We start from the raw sequence: 17,718 nt of genomic DNA, 5'->3' as shown, positions 1-17,718 counted from the left end.
CAGAGCCCATGATGAGTCTCATTTGCAAGAGTGACTTGGGTCACCCAAAGCGACAAACTACAAATATAAAATGGATTACAGCAATGCAGCAAATGGAAATCGGCGCAAAAGCAAGTGTGCCAAATGACAAAGATAAAACATTGTAGGAACATTAATCGAGGTTCAGTAATAAATTCCCCATAGCCCAAGTCGGTTCGGGCAGATCATTATGATGAGAAGAATAGTACGGGAGTGGCAACCAAACAATGGAATGTGTCCAGGATCAGAATATGTATTTATACTGGAGGAATCCGATGAGCTAAAAAGTTATTTTTGCACAGATGTCAGAGAGGTTCATCGACAGGGGGGGACGGAGCGATGAAAATCATACTCTTAGTTCTTTCGGTAAAGTCACGTAGGTAAAAAAATGAAATTAAAATTTATAAAAATAAAATAATAAAAATCACGACGTTTCGGAGGCAACGCAAGTCTCCGTCATCAGGTGGGACCGTCACAGCCAGATTTGCTGTATCAAGTGAGGCAGGTATTCAAGATGCAAGCTCTTAAATACAAGTTAAGGGGGAGGAGAGGGGGGGGAGCTTATCAGAATGTGGTAGCCAATGAATGGCAGCAGATGTGAGTGTGAAAGCGATGGGTATTACCTTGTTATCGCGGCATCTCTTGAGGAAGGCCAGCGTCTCGAGAAGCTGTAACTTCTTGTCTCGTTGTCTGTTAAAAATTCTAACAGATAGATGGAATTCCTCCCCGTAGAGGGAATTAATTCTAGATTTGAAGCTTTCGTGACTGCAAGGATTCATACTCTTAGTTCTTTCGATGAAAATCAGTTCCATGTCCAGGCGCTGGGTGGAATTATAATGGCGAATTGGGAAGGTTTAAATTGTTTACATAATTTTAAGTTGTTAATGCATTGCTACGGACAACTGTACTTTTATTTAATAGCACAAAATTCGTTGTTTCGCTGTATATATATTAATTAAACCCTGTTTTCTGAAAATGAGGCCACTCTTGGAAATTATACTTGTCCATTTGTTTTGTTGAAGAAAACAGAACTTATTGTAGATCTATTTTGCCGTTGGGATGAACGTAACATTTCGAGGGCTTAAATCTCTCATTGAGTATTTTGCGGGCAGGGGGACATCCAGTGTATGTTCCGGAGCTCAGCACTGGCAAACTCTGGCTTTTAAAAGGAAACAAATATATAACGTCCATAATTCAGGTTTTTCTGGGTTAGATCACGTAAATGTGTCGTTAAACCCGTCACCACCCGACACAGCCAATCAGTAAGATTTGTCAAAAACAGAACATGCCAATTCGTCACTAGCACAACACACCGGTGTGTTGGAGAGCCAAGCCACAACATTTATAATCGGTGTACGACATTTCGCCAGTAATTACAATCTGGCTGTCGCCTGATGTTGTGGCTTGGCTCTCCAACACACAAACGGTGTTGCTGTACTGGTGACGAATTGCCACGTTGTTTACGTGACCTTACTAATTTGGCTGTGTCGGGTGGAGGCGGGTTTAACGACACATTTATATATTTACGCGATCTAACCCAACACAAAAAAAAACCTGTATTATGAATGATATTGGTCACGAAAGCCTTACTACGTGTTAAACAAAAGATATAACGGCCGACGTTTCATGCAACGACCCTTCCTTCCGATCGCGTGCTGGAAGCATTCTGTTTGCACGCGATCCCTGAACGCACGTGTCCCCCTTAGGAATCGATGCAGTCACGAATCGAATCGTTTGTAATCGTTACTCGGGAATCGATTATGTCCCGCAAAAAAACGGAATCGCCGAACGGCGGCCTCCGAGCGGAACCGGAAGGGCTGCCGTGACGTCAACGGAAGTTATCGCAGGCAGAGCGCCACGTGTTTGTTGTTGTTGCTGCTGCGGCTGCGGCTCCACGTGTCGCCGGGAGGCGTCAGTGGCACCCCGGGGCTGCTCGTTTCCTCCTCCTCCCTCCGTCTTAATCATTGAAGCGAGGGTCTTGGCTTTGTCATCCCCAACCACTCACCCTTAACTCTGTGCTTAACACGAACCCCCAGCACGAACGGCTCATATTTAACGCTCGCCTGCAAGCTATCCTTTACAATAACACAACCTTAAACTTACTCTCATAGTCCTAACACTAACCGTTGCACACTAGCCTTGGCCATAAACCTACCCTAACCCTGGCCTTAGCTAGCCATAAGACCACCGACTCTTACCCCATCTCCAACCCTGGCAGTAAATTGATCGACTTCTCGACCCGGCCCTTACGCGACTGGAGTTCAGGCACAACAGACGGTATGAGTACACGTGCCCTCGCTGTGCATACTGCCGGCTATACCTACCATGATGTATACTATACGCAGCCCGCTGTACACTTAGTGATTGACGTTGCATTGCCTGCTGTTTAAATACAACACCATGTGTCTGCACAGTCTGCTGTGTGCCAATAGCGTTCTGTATGCATCGACCACAAGCTCTGTAGAAATAGCGTGTATATACAGGATCTAATGTATACACTTAGTCTTATGTGCAAACGTGGGGTTTCGTATATTGTATAGTATTATGTAGTTTTATATTTTACTTAACAGCCTGTTAATACAACACGTGCAACGCAGTGAATTGTATTTATTACAATTACGAAATCTAATTTGCAGCGCATGTTTGCAGTCCGCGAAGCATTGAAGTTTATTTTTTTTAACCAGGTTAAAACTCAAGAGACCAGAGGAGTCGCATTTGTAAGTGACCTGGGGGCATTAGTCTTCCAGTCTGGGGTGATTGTTATGTATAGTCCCAATTCAATAATTTGCCGTTAATTTTTGAATTTGGCAAATTTGGACCGTGTCGCCGGAAAACAATGGCCCACTCTTGCGAATGACGTCAGGTGATCTTTAACCTCCACTGTGAAGCAGACGGCACGTAGTAGATAATTATTACACCCGCAGCAATCGTGCAGGAGACGTTGATGTATAATCCACGTGTTCTTTGATTCCTTGCAGATGGGAGATTGGGCTCCCATGTCAGCCAAGCACGCGTTGGTGTTGTCGCTGGCTTTCCTGCCCCTACTAGTGGGACAACATTCAAGCTGTGCACAGGGTCATCACGACCCACAGGACCATCACAAGAACCCACAAAATCCTCACCACAACCCACAACATCCTCACCACCACTACGACTCGCAGGACGCGCACGCCTTCGAGCCCAACTCTGCGCTCTCCTCACTTCATCTCGACGGCTCCGTGCAGGTACGGCTACGACACAGCCTCTTGCTAAACCTCCAAAATCTCCCTAAAACAGTAGTGTACACGCACTTCCTTATATTTGAAACCATTGGCAGGTATCTCTTCCTATTACACGTTTGAGTTTTTCAACTTCCTGTTTTTTATTTGGTCATATCTCAATTGTGAACGCTGCACAACTTCAATCTGCTAATAACTCAGCCAAACACATCTGAACTGTTGTGCGGGCACGACCAACAGCGTTTGCGCTGCCTTTGCACCAGGTGGTCGGCACGTACCATGGCCCGGGGAACACCGATACGCGTAAGAACACGGAGATACCATTGCTGCTCTGGTGGCACGATGCCATCTTCCCGCACTTTCCCGGGGACAGCGAGCGCATCGACTGCCCGCTTGGCTCCTGCATGGTCACCAAGAACAAGAAGGTGCAGCTGTACAAGTAAGGCTCTTCTACACAAATTGCGTGCTTAAGGCGAACTAAAAACAAATCTCGTCTGTCCATTTTAACCAACAAAACTATTCAACTCGCATGATCCAATGGCATGTAGTAATGTCGGTGATACTTCTGCCTGTCTTGTGAGGCCATGAATATTTTGAACCGATTTGCCTTTTGTTTTATCTGAAAAAAACCCATGAATTATACTAATTTGTCATTGAACCACAATCCTTGATTGTGACGTTGTTTGTTAGGGGTGTGGTGGGGGTGTCAGGCAGGGGAGGCGGGCTGGTGTGGGGACAGTGGTGGTGAACTTGATTAATTGTACAACTCCTCTCAGGCCCACAAGCCAGAAGAGCCAAGATGCCGGACTATCTCTCATTCTTTGCATCTGGGCCCATATCCATCGTGCTGCGTCACCGACTCTTGCACCTCCATCTCACGCATTCACTTGTGTGCAGACGCACCAAGGCCATCCTCTTCTATGGTACGGACTTCCGCGCCTACGAGGCGCCGCTGCCGCGCCTACCCCACCAGACGTGGGCGCTCTTCCACGAGGAGTCGCCGATGAACAACTACCTCTTGTCGCACCTGCCCGCGATGCGCCTCTTTAACTATACGGCCACGTTCCGCCGCACCTCCGACTACCCGCTGTCCACGCAGTGGCTGCCCAGCCTGGCCTACCTGCGCCGGCCCGCCGTACCGCTAGCAGAGAAGAACAGGCTGCGGCGCGAGGAGGGCCGTGCTGCCGTGCTCTATCTACAGTCGCACTGCGAAGTGGCGTCGGACCGCGACCGCTACGTCGGCGAGCTCATGAAACACATCCAGGTGCGGTCCCCGGCAAAATACGGTAACCGCCGACAACCACACCGGCTGCGTTGCGGTTCACGTTTTGTCTTTTTTTATTATTATTACTAGTTTGCCATGGTTTTAAGGTGGCAGTGTGCTTGGATGACTACTGCTATAATTGGTGTTGCAACGCAAGTCTGTGATGGATGGTGATGGCTTTGGGAGGTCTTCCAGCAGTGAGTTGACAAAGGGCTGTGCATTGTTACGTTGCACGTAATCGGTGCAGGTGACTTGCAAGCAGTATAAACGCTCCACAAGGTTTAAACAAAGAAATGCATCGTCACCTTGATTTGTGAAAATTCATCAAATTGCATGGGGAAAATATCAATGACATGCATACCCAGGGCTGTCGAGCACCAGCCGTGATAGGCGCTAACGGCGCTTGCACCAACGGGCAGTGCAAGGATAACCAGGAGTTTTGTCTTTGGTCTTGTCTAATACCTCGTGCTCATTACCGACGTTTGCGGCCACTGCCACCTCCTCCGTCCACCGCCAGATCGACTCGTACGGAAAGTGCCTGAACAACCGCGAGCTGCCGAGCGAGCGACTTTCCGACACGCAGACGGCCATCACAGAGGACAAGGAATGCCTGGCACTGCTCGCCGGATACAAGTTCCACCTGGCGTTTGAGAATGCGCTGTGCGGCGACTACATGACCGAGAAGCTGTGGCGGCCGCTGCACCTGGGCTGCGTCCCCGTGTACTGGGGCGCGGGAGACGCCGGCGACTGGCTGCCCGCGTCGCCCTCCGCCGTGCTGGTGGACGACTTCGCGACCCCGCACGACCTCGCCCAGTTCCTGCTGAGGCTGGACGCAAACGACACGGAGTACCTCGAATATCTGAAGTTCAAGGTGGGAAGGGGGGGGTGTATTCTGTTGTAACTTTATATTATTCCAAGTTCTGTTGTAACTTATCTGTTCGTGCCATACAATTTGAACTCACAAGTTTCCGATTGTGAGTCATATTTTCTAAACTCTGCACCAGCTGACAGGAGAGTCTTTTGAAATGCGTATAAAATGTGGTCCTATGATTTTTTTTTTCCCCTCAAGTATTTAGGTCATCGCAGATAGACAATTAAGATTCATAGGGTATCCAAATAAATTGAATCTCATAGTACGATTCAAATTATAAGAACACGTGAATCGAGCCAATGAAGAATGCTAATTTTCTATTTTTTATTTCACCAGCGAAACGTTGTACTCATTGTAAATGTTGTGGGTTTACTCTCCAACACACCAGTGTGTTGAAGTAACTACTTGACACGTTTTTTTTACGTGACAAACCTCACCAATTGGCTGTCGGGTAGTGGCAGGTTTAACGACACATTTACGCAATCTAACCAACACTTTTTGTCTATGATGGCATGGTGGATGTGTGAATGAAGGAATTTAATATAGAAAGGCATTCGATTGTCATTTCTTGCCAGTGTCCAGCATGCGTTCTGATGTCTCCTTGGTGGTACATGCAATCATCCCTTCATGCGTGTGTGCTTATTGTGTAAGTGATACAGTGAATAGTTATACGGGTAGGAACCTCCTGGTTACACCAGCCCACAGGGGATTATTGTGTCCGTCGTGCAGGGAGGGGCTGGGTGGGGAGGGAGGGGCTGGGTGGGGAGGGGAGGGTGGGGAGGGGCTGGGTGGGGAGGGTGGGGAGGGGCTGGGTGGGGAGGGGCTGGGTGGGGCTGGGTGGGGGGAGGGGCTGGATGGGGAGGGGCTGGTCACCCCGTGGTGCCCTTATAAAACTCAACGTTTAACCTACTCATGCCGGCTTGTGCCCACCCTCACAGTCGGGCATATTTGCGGAATACACCACGCCGCCGTTGACCCTGGCCATTGACCGAGCAACCCAACGTTCCTACCAGCTCCCTCCGCAGGAATGTGTTTTACCATGTTTGTGCTCCTTTGCTAATGCGCTGGCGTTTATTCGTGACCACGCTGCACATCAGTGGCGTTTGGTGTCTCAGCTCGGGTTTAATCTTCACTGAAGTCATTATTGGGTAAAACGAGTACCTGTTGCTCCTGCGGTGCTTTGATGCCATCCAATGTGGCTCACTGGCAGCCGTCCCTAAGTGGCGCTCACTCTGCACCTGATGCAACAACGGCATGACCGGGGCTACACGGAGACCGACAAGGAGTCCCCTTGTTTCAACAGGAGCCCGATGGGATCACCAACGGCTTCCTCGCGTCGACGATGGAGGCGCGCGAGTGGGGCGTCAACGACCTCTCCAAGCCCAACTACCTCAACGGCTTCGAGTGCTACGTGTGCAACGCCGTCAATGAGCACGGGCGCGCCGTGCGGGCCCACCGCGCCGCCCCGCAAGCGCATGCCGCCCCTCGGCCTCGCTCCGCCAAGAACGACCACCTGGGCTGCCCTGAACCGAGACCGGGATATGGCAGCCTTGACGGTATCCCTGAAGTCGACTTGTGAGTTTTACCTGTGTTTCATTGCGTTTTTTCTTATTCTGTCTCGCGACCATCGCAAATGCGCTGGTGTTGTGTGGGGGTCGCTAGCCCCCGAGATCCCTCCCTCGATAATGCCAACGGCCGGGCTAACATCATCAATCGCCCCCCCGCTGCTAAGCGAACCGCTGCTAGGTTCCTCACCCATGGTGTGGGAGCCGTCGCCCGAGGATTCCCCTCCACCGCGGGTCCGCGTAGCAGGCATGGTTAATTACGTACGCGCACACCCACACACAGCTCCACACGCGATACCCGCTCTTTCGCCGCTCTGCGCCGCGCTGGCCGCGCACCTTACGATCGCACACCTGGGGTACGCCGATTACGCACGCCGAGAGCTTACGCAAGTAACGAGCACACGTAAGCGGGGCACACGCCGACACAACGACTCGTCCCCTCCCGCACTCGCGCGTGCACGTCAACACAAGTATCGTACAAGGACGATTCTCCTCTCACACGGCTGCGTAGGCACGCCAACACACAAAAGTGCTCTCCCCGGGCGTTAACACACACACCTCCGTACCCGCACAATCGTACAGAGACCACGGCCTTTACGCATACAACGACCACACACCCGCGAATGCAGTGCACGCTAATACCACGTTCAAAAACACCCAACAACACGGTTTTGTTACTACGCTCGAGATTTTATTAGCCCTTGTTAACCCACCGAGCCACCCGTGTGTGTGTGCGGGCCAGCAAGGCGCTTCTAACCCACTCTCTGGTGGCGTGCAGCCCTATTCTATGCTGCGCTCTCTGTTAAACCACTTTCCTACTCGTCCTTACCCCGAACTAACCCTCTCCTACGGATCCTACTCTCCGCTCTGAGGTGTTGTAAGGCGCGTAATACGATACCGTCTGTAGTTCTTGGTGACCTTGCGGCGCTCAGATCGTCCTGCAGACAATCTAGCGGCTCGCCCGATGACTCCCTCGTCGCTGACTCCGTGTCCAAACTCCAGAAGAAGAGACTTCCCTACTGCCCCTGCATTTTCTTTTAAACTATTCACATCAAAGGCTAGGCGCCCCCGTCCCGACCGCCTTGGTCTCTCGACCAATCCTGAGCCTAGGATTTCCCGCTTTTTTGCGATCCCGTCGGCCTTTGACCTTTCGACCAATCAGTCGCCCCGGGTCCTGATCCCAGCTATCTGCCCTGCTGACCCGTGTTTGTGTTTGTATGCGTTTATAACTGCGGGGCTCTCTGAGCTCGCCGTGGTCGTGCGATCTCAAATCCGCCCACGGCGCCGCATTGTTACTTGGCCTGGGAAGGGTCCTGTCCAATTCCCTGGCCCTGAGAAACCGTGGGGTAACCCCCCGAGGGGGCCCTCGGGTGAAAACTCAGGGTAGGTGACCCGACCACGAGGCCCTACGTGGGTGCGGGTGCGTGCTTATGTGGGGGGGGTGATGGGGGGCAGTGCGGTGGTGGAAAGCCGGGCGGCTCCCTGGCTCGGCAGAGCGGCCCCGTCGCTGTGGCACCACAGTTGTGATTCGTGAATGTCAAGTGGCTTTTTCCACCACGCTGGTGCTTTTTCAGTCCAATTTAGTGACTTGACATGGAGGTAATTTAAGTGGAATGTGGCTCATGTCAGATCACTGAGTAAGCACCACTGGAGAATCCTGCATTTTGCAGATCATGCAGAAACCTATAATTGGGTTTTCAAGTCTACGGACGTGATGGCAAGGTGTTGTGATGTTAATAGAATTAACCGTGATGGCTTCTTAATAATTTATTCACTGCTTATTTTACTCATTAAATTCCAGCTGTGCTTTCTGCGTAATATCATTAATGAGAAAAATATATTTGTAACTCTCACAGCTAGCAGTCCAAATCCCTGTGTGAGAGGGTTCATTATGATTGCTCATGTCGGTCACACCAACATGTTTATTTCTCTTAGCTGGAAATGGACATAAATTGTTTACATAGTTGCTGAGAATAAGTCCAAAGGTTCAAGAGGTTAAGGAACCAATGATTTGTAATAGACCGGTTTGGGTTACGCCAAGTATCAATGGCTAAAACCAAAATCGATTACGCGTTATGAAGTTGTCATCGGTAATAATTGTTTATTGAATTGAGAAATGAATACAACTGAAATAAATATATTTTTTGCCATAGTTATTGGTGGGCTGGATCCAGATGCAGGTTCTCTAGCCGCAGTTGCTCTGCCTTTTAGCCACATAGCGACCTCCATGACCTCTTGACCTCGACTCACGGCACCGGAACGAAGAGGCACTGTAAGAGTTTTTATTCACACCACAATGGAGTGTGGTGTATTTACAATGCATCGTGGCATATTCTATTAATCAGTCCCTGGATTTAAATTTTTTATTTGAAGGTTATTTCCGTGTCACACCTGGTGCTTCATTTCTTATTTGAAAGTTGTGGAAATTTTTTTTGCACGTCTCATTGGGGCTACGTGGGCAGCAGAGGGTAGTTCAGCAAAATCCACAATTGTATTGTACTTCTATGCTCCCACAGCGATGTTCCCCACCTAAACAAAGCCGTACTGACCACCAGGGTGAAGTATGGTCAGCCTCCATGACTAGCACGGCCTTTGTCCTTTAAGTGGATAAACAAAGGGCTGTGGAATCGTGTATCTGGTAGTGTATTAGCATTCGTGTGATTGGAAGCCTATCGTCATTATTGTGTGAACATTGAACTTGCATTTCCCACCACACAGATGGAGAGAGCAGTGGCTGGCGGACTACTGGCAAAGTCTGGATCAGGCACACGCTCTGGAGGCCATGATCCTCCACAACGAGACGGACCCCTCACGTCTCTGGGACTACATGCCTGGCCGGCTGGACGGCAGTACTAGCTAACAGCCCCAGGCTACACCAGTTGAACTGAAACAAGTCATGCATAGATCCTGTAACGCTGTCTAACTTGCATACGTTCTGAGAAATAGTATTTATCTAGCAATAATGTTACCTTACTAGCCACGACGAGATCACACGGTGGGTGATGTCGCGAGATGGCGTTGCTCAGTGACATCATGGGCAGCAGAATGCATTTTTTTTTATTGCTAATTTTTTGGTTGTCATCCCTTTGATAAAATGTGACCTGTTTTCTGTAGGGCAAGTCCCTCATAGTAACACAACTTTAAACTAAAGATATATTGGATCATCTTTACGAAAGTTATTGTGACCCCCATGTTGTGGAGACATCCTTCCCACTGTCGCACTGCCCAAATTAGTGGGTGCGCCACCACAACCATGTAAACGGAGTTCGGGCCAAAGCAACGGACGAGTTAAATTTTGAGGTTTACAAGGCAGTCACCAGGTGTCGATTTTCTTGTGCAGCTTGGGTTGTCTTTGGGACATGCTGCATACTGGATTTATGAATCATCTCAGTTGAAGTTTGCCTGGCTGCACTGCCAAGTTGAGCTGATTTTGTGCCGTAAAGTCAGGGCGAAGGGGTGTGTTATATGCGTCACTGATTTGTGTATAAGATCGAGTTATGTCCGATATGGTTTTGATGGTGCGAGAACAAGTACCAGTTAATGGTGTATATTATAAGTGGCTGCTTGGGTGTTAAGGGTTTAAATGTAGACAATACCCCTTTTACTTCAATACATTTTTATAAAATCACAATTGCATATTAGCAACTATATTTTACACTGAATAAAATATGAACGCGTCGTCATAGAAATTGGTAATTTTAGCGAGTAACTTGCTATGCAGACAAATACATTGACATCCTTTCCAGTTTGCAATGTTTTAATTATATAAATGTCCACATAAAACCGCATTTGCACCACACAAACAAATAGTTTTTTAATTGCAACGTGTAAACATGAGAATTCAATGTTGGGAATCAAGAAAAAAGCAATTGGTTACATTTTATTGTGCAGGTTCATGGAATGTGGTCTGTGCAACTCGTCTTGCCTGTGAGAAAAACGTCATACACACAACTGTGCAGTTTGTACCTAAGCAGAGCAGTTTCTGACCGAATAACGAGGTACAAAAGAAAATATAACTCAATGTAATCTCACTGCACCAGAACTTTACGATTAAAACAATTTAAATCTGGATTTTAAGTATATACATCTTTGAATTGTATAGCACGATTTATAACATGCTGGCAACACGTTCAATCGACGACTGCCTGATATCTGCAGCTAATACACATTATGTATGCACACATTTTTGCTTCAAATCAAATTTTTACATGCGGTTTTAACATGTTTAAAAGTGGTATTGATTTAAGCACATTTCTCTTATTCCAAAGCATATATCCCTGAGGAAGGTCATTAAGATTAAACAGAAATTACGTTTGAGGTCACAGTAAATAAGCATGTGACTACATCTGGAGACAAAACTTTTGCCCTCCGAAAATGTACTTTCATCCATTGTTACACCTAAATGTTCTACAACAAATACACTTACGACTAATTCCATTGACCTTGCAGTGGGTGTCAAAAAATCTCAGTGCAACAAAAAAATGGCAAAAATATTTCTTTATTTTGGGACAATCACCGGCAAAAGAAAACCAGGATATGCCCACTGAATGAGAAATGGCAAGGACACACCCCTTTTCAACCGGCACATTTGAGGCATGCCAGCACGGGTATTCACTGTATGGGTGGTTTTCCACTGGCTATTTGCCGTGCCAAACCATGATGCCGATGCCCCACGTTGATTGCATGTGCTATCAGCAGCCCGGCTCTTGTTTTGCAGTGGCAGATTGGTTGGGCATGGCCCCAGCACAGCAAAGTTATACAGTAGAAAAAAAATTAGCGGTTGCATTGGTTGGCACAGGGACGAGTAGCCATGTTTAGTCGATTGGCTCGTAGCCTTGAGCCTTGTGCCTCCACTTGACACACGCCACGACAGCAGTGATGAGGAGCAACACTGCCGAAATGCCCAACCCCACAGCCATGATGATGATCACCAGCACGGAGAAGGAATCCTTGGCTGGTGTCCCATACCCAACCAGGCCCGTCCTGGAATCACAAAGCATGTGTGTACAATGAAAAAAAACTCCCCTCGACAGACAGCATTGCATACAATACACACACTAACAGCACAAGAGATGCTGCTTGCTGTCATGTGCACAAACTGGGTTTGGCTGCATGGATAATTCTAGGTGCATACACAGCTGTTTCACATTATGGCTTTCAAAAACAATTTCCACTGGAGAACACATCGCAGATTGGGCTCACGAAGCTCTCACCAGCTGAAAAACTGGGTGGCATTGTAGAAGCCGTCCTCGCCGATGCCAAAGGACACGTTGAGTGCCGCAGTGAAGCCATCGGGTCCGTAGTAGGCGAACGCGATGCTGGACCCTGGCACGGAGTGAGTGACCGGGGGCATCGGGTAGTGGTGACACGGCGAGGATGCGCCGCGGTTCGGCGGGTCGCTGGTGTACGCCACGGGCTTCCACTGCACAAAGCCCTCCGCCTTCGACGCATTCTGCTGCGAAACTATCAGCTGCACCATCTGTGGAAAGTACACGCGACGAAAGCACGTTACCAGATGTCGTGTGCATTACGGTGTTACTGTCCGACTGAGAAAATACAGCGGACTTGTAAGCGTTTGCTACTTTGCGGCGTTTACCTCGAATATGGAGGGCGTATGCTCGTCATCTATGGTGTGGACCGATTCAAGCCGCGTCGTGCCGTTGCTGCGCTGTGTAACCAGCAGCCCAAGGCCAAAGCGCGACCGATTACTCCTTGGCATCACTTTGTCCACACGAAACTGGAACTGCGTGGAGTTGGCGCTGTATTCCAGTTTGGGTAGACTCTTCTCACGGCCCGTGCTTTTGTACACCATCACCTTTAAATGACACAAACAGACACCTGTTCAGCTGCTGTCAATACAAATATAAACCCGATGACAAGCTTCCAATCAAGAGTTTAGTGTAACTAGGGTTGCCGTGAGATCATGAGATGATAGAGATCCATGATAAAAAAAATATATATTACCATTCATTTTTTTTCTTAAATATTTACTAAATAAAACGAAGTCGGTTGTAAAAAAAACTATTATCCTTTATATTAGTGCTTTGTAAAATATATTTTCTGGAGTAATTTAAATCATTGCAAATGTATGACGTCATCAATGACATTTATTTTAACTTTAATTATTTCCTGTATAACTGACAGCACGTGCATCATAAGTATTATAGGTTGTAAAATGGCATTCATTCTTAAGACTAACAGCAGTCTTATGTTGAGTGAGCTGCAGTTGAAAAACTTAGGTAATAATTTGTATTCATACTGCAAGTATACCAAAGCAAAAAACAAATAAAACGTTCATACAATTATGGGAAGGGGATATCGTGATAATCGTCATAATTGTCATAGCATAAAATGACGATTACATCGTGCAGACACAGTATCACAGCGAGCCCAGCTGTATGCGACCCATGCTGCTGCCTTACAGAAATGGAGATGGAGCCATTGTTGAAGTTCCCCTTGGGGCCCGTGGCATTGCGGCCCCTAAACTCCACTCCCAGGGTGGTTGGGTTGAATGTGCTATTGACGTCTTCCCACACAAAGTCCTCCAGGCGGTAGGCAGGGGAGAGCTGCTGAGACTTCTCCATGTCCGCCGTGTCATTGACATCGTAGAACTCCATCAGCTGCACAAACAGAGAAGGCCAGTCCACTATGATATTGAGCTGTAATTAAGCAAAACCTTTCAGGTTTAGCACCGCAAGAATACATGGTATTATATTTTGTTTCAACAGTTCCATGGTGAAATGAAAATATCAAATACAAATGAGATACATGATACTAACCAGCTAGCAAGTAAAAAAACAAAGCACACAAACATGCACAAGTCTAATAGAGGATCACGAGCGAGTGAGTGCCCAATGTAAACTTTCATGTTCTAGGTGGGCTATAAATCTTAAGTCTGGCAAAGACATTGGCAAGCCTTATGCTTATACAATCACACATTTTACAACTTGGACTCCCAAAAACTACACCCTAGAGTTTAAAGTACTTTACTCATGAGGCAGGGCCAGCCTAAAATTAAAAATTGCTTTAAGCACCACACAACACAAAAAAATATCCGAATTGTTTGCGAACCAAGTCATTTGCCTTTCAGAGTGTCATGTGAAAACCGGATAGAAAGGGGACAGCCTGCTAACATTTTATATGATGAGAATACACTGGTGCCACCACTTTAACCTCGAGTGTTCCAACAAGGCACTAACAACTTAAATATATATAGCTTCTAGATGCAATCATATCTCAAGACACTTTTCAGGGTATGTGTGTGGCTGTTCCAAGGGACAAGGAGCCCTGCCACTGGGTCGTTACCTCTGAGAAAACCACAGCCTGCGAGAAAGTGACCTTGTCCTCGGGAATGATACGCAAGGAACGCGAGCCGTTCTTGAGTAGCTGCTCCCAGTCCACCTTCAGCTGGCTCTGGTTTCCCGTGCAGTGCACCAGCAGCACAGTGGGCGCGCCAATGGTGCTCCACACATAGTGAAGGGTATCGTGTGGCCCCACTGCCTGGTAGTGCACCAGGTTGACAAGGCCCGGTGGCACCAGAGAGCTGTTCAGCCCTGGATTCACCTGCACAGTGACCTGTGGTGTTCACAAAGGAGAGTACAAGTTAAGTTGAAACCATCAAACATGGAATACGCATGAGCCAACTGAACCTTAGCGTGTAGGAACGCAGCATTTCTTTGATGATTAACAGATTAATGGTCAACAGAGTACACACTTCGGCATAGTACAGGCATCGCCAAACAAGGATCCCGGGCAGATGCAGTGCGGCATGAAAAAAAGTAGCAAACGTGAATCTAATTGAAACAGGAAAAAAAATATATGCAGGAGTGGGAGGAGTATCCCTGGCAGTGGAGCCGAACATGAGTACAGTACTGGAACTCCTAACAACTTCTAAAAACCGGTTGCGTGACCACCCCACATCACACGACCAACCCACGTGACACTCGGAGCACGTGTAACGTCGTGTGGCTCTGGGCCACATGCAGATTGTAGTTTGTGACTTATTCATATTCTTAGGTTTTTTCGGTAAAGTCACGTAGGTAAAAAAAAAATCTAAATTTTACCCAAAAAAAAGAATATGAATACTTGCAGTCACGAAAGCTTCAAATCTAGTTTGTGACTTATCGGCTCAGGATGTTTGGCGACTGCTGACATCATACCATGAATGCTCGATACATAGGACAGTTAGTTGCCAGATCAGAATCTATTAATACTGGAGGAATCCGATGAGCTATGAAGCAATTTTTTTTTACAGATGTCAAGTTGGCGCGGGTCAGAAACTTACAACAAACAATAAAAAAGTACAGGCAAGGTAAGCGAATCACAGCATTGACGATGCCCACAAATAAAACATGAATTGGCAAGTTTAACACGTAGGCTTTCGCGACCAATATCCACAATAGAGGTTGTTTTGGGTTCGATCGCGTAAATATAGAAATGTGTCGTTAAATCCGCCACCACCCGACCTGTTTACGTGACAACCCTTACTAGTTGGCTGTATCGGGTGGTGGCGGGTTTAACGACACGTGTTTATATTTACGCGATCGAACCCAAAAAAAAACCCTGTATTATGAATTAATAGGTAAACGTACGAGGTGATCAAGTTGTGTCAGGGACGTCATTTGGCCTTTCAACGCAATGAGAATCAGGGTTGCAACCTCCCGTGATCAAACTTTGTTCTCAAATGTTGCAGACAGTTGATGGTCTCAGCCCGGTCACCATGAGCTTAACGCAACAAAACAGCACATTACGCTTGGGTTGTTACTTAATTCGGCCAATTCCATCGGCTTGATTTCCCCGCGAGGGACATCTCTTACATGGCGAACACAAATATGGACCCCAGCGTATAAGCCAGACACTCAACAGCACAACAAAGGTACACCGCCTCACTACAAACACAATTTAAAATTTCGCCTCATGAACACACAACGCTGATATACCAACTTGGGTATAAAATTAATCAAACAATTACTAAAAACGTATGAAAACACCTTACATAACAAAGTAGGCCAAATCTCAGACCGACCATTTGCCTGGAATCCCAGCCGCCCGCGGCGCACTTCCCCCGGTAGGGACGAGACGACGGACCCGGTTGTGAGCCGGCCGACGTAAATTTTAGGCGCCTTTAAGGCCCATTTCCCAAACTCACGCGTCTCTCGAATGGCTTCTCCGCCCGCACGCTGGGAAGTCGTAAAAGGAGGACGGCGAAGCAGAAGGCGAAGCAGAAGACGCAGCGAAACAACGACTCCATGGCGAGACCGAGTTTCGACTGCGGCGATCAACAGCTTCCGCGGACCGGGAGCACGTGACCCACCAGCTGATCTCCCCCCCCCACCCCCTTATCACGTGACGCACGAGCGTCTTTGTTTCTCCCAGCAGCCACGTGGTCGGGGCGTGCCTGTGGCGAATGAACGCGCATCGTGCTAATCAGCGGTGCGGGTGCAGGACAATTAACTGTGGGTCTCTGTGTGAGTCTATTAGGCCTCGGCAAGGTAAGGTAAAAGTTAAGAAAGGTAAAAACAACGAGCCTACCTTTACCCTACCTTTTACCTTACCACAATACAATCACTCTACCCTTACCTTTTACCCTTTAGCAGGTAAAATAAAAGGTAAAAAATTAACCCGTAAAAACAAAGTTTTTCACTATAAATCCTTTATAAGCGTGGCATCGGTTTTATTTTAGTATTCATATCTGTTTTTCTTGAGTAAGAGTTTCATTTTTATCACATTGGTATTTTAAATTAAATATTAATTTTTTATTTTTCCTAAAAAGTGGAAAATTTTGGAAAAAAATTTTTCACGAAAATAAATTGTCACGCACAACGAGTCTGTGTGCAAAATGTCAGCTCGATTGGATCACGGGAAGTGGGTTAAAAAACGACCGAAAGATTTGCACGGTCGTAAGCGCGCAAGCAAGCAAGTGAACTTAATATAAAGGATTTAAAAAGCAACGAGCCTACCTTTACCCTACCTTTTACCCTTTACCCCATACAAATTACCCAATTACAGGGTAATTACTGGGGTACTACACATGAACAAGGTTTATAACGGTAAATGCGAGGTAGAGCGCTTTATTCATATTTAATATTCTCCATGATTCCAATTTTACATGCTTTCTTTGAACTCACTCTGTCTGTTGTTGTTGTCATTGTCGTTGTCGTCGTCATTGTTGTTGTTGTCATCGTCGTTGTCGTATCCTCAAATCTTGTAACTTAATTTTAACCCACTTCCCAATGTGGTATCGACTGCAAACTTGGTATACTTATGTCATACTGATGACAATACTGTATTCTATCAAAAAACATATTTTTAAACATACATTTTTATGTTATGTTTCGGATTGGCTCTAATTGTCCACGCTCAACTGACGTTGGCTGTAATTGGCCACGGTCCCTTACGTTGTAGCAAGCTTCGGGGCCACTTCCTGGAGTCGTGGAGTTCTGCCATTACTCGTACATTTCATAAAAGCGTGTTTAAAAAAAAGTTTGTTTTAATATTACTTATTAAATGGAGGCTACGGACTGCGCCACGGAGCTTTTAGCGGTAAACCAGGTACCGTATTTACCGGGTAATATTTTGCGCTACCTTTACCCTACCGGGTAATTCTTCCGAGCTACCTTTACCCTACCCTTTACCTTACCCCTAGACACCTTTACCCTTTTACCCGGTAAAAAGGGTAATTTACCTTGCCGAGGCCTAGAGTCTATGGGTCTCTGTGTGAGTCTATGGGTCTCTGTGGGAGTCTATGGGTCTCTGTGGGAGTCTATGGGTCTCTGTGGGAGT

General features: G+C 47.2%; 2 protein-coding genes across 2 annotated transcripts; one reads left to right on the top strand and one right to left on the bottom strand.

Moving 5' to 3' along the window:
- The first annotated feature begins 1,887 nt into the window (after window positions 1–1,887).
- Window positions 1,888–11,007, top strand: POFUT4 (protein O-fucosyltransferase 4). The gene is made up of 7 exons (XM_078599875.1): window positions 1,888–2,295; window positions 2,997–3,242; window positions 3,500–3,675; window positions 4,134–4,500; window positions 5,018–5,371; window positions 6,675–6,946; window positions 9,655–11,007. The coding sequence occupies exons 2-7, from the start codon at window positions 2,997–2,999 to the stop codon at window positions 9,794–9,796; spliced, it is 1,557 nt and encodes a 518-aa protein (XP_078456001.1). The 5' UTR covers window positions 1,888–2,295; the 3' UTR covers window positions 9,797–11,007.
- On the bottom strand, window positions 10,676–16,272 carry GLMP (glycosylated lysosomal membrane protein). Its single transcript, XM_078599876.1, has 6 exons — window positions 16,085–16,272; window positions 14,242–14,511; window positions 13,359–13,556; window positions 12,533–12,751; window positions 12,150–12,415; window positions 10,676–11,919 (listed from the first exon to the last, which is right to left on the bottom strand). The coding sequence occupies exons 1-6, from the start codon at window positions 16,184–16,186 to the stop codon at window positions 11,751–11,753; spliced, it is 1,224 nt and encodes a 407-aa protein (XP_078456002.1). The 5' UTR covers window positions 16,187–16,272; the 3' UTR covers window positions 10,676–11,750.
- Between the last annotated feature and the right edge of the window lie 1,446 nt (window positions 16,273–17,718).

The sequence above is a fragment of the Lampetra planeri genome, chromosome 13, assembly GCF_965212315.1.
Source record: "Lampetra planeri chromosome 13, kcLamPlan1.2.h2, whole genome shotgun sequence".
In the NCBI taxonomy this organism is placed as follows: Eukaryota; Metazoa; Chordata; class Hyperoartia; order Petromyzontiformes; family Petromyzontidae; genus Lampetra; species Lampetra planeri.
This window is presented reverse-complemented; position numbering and strand designations above follow the sequence as displayed.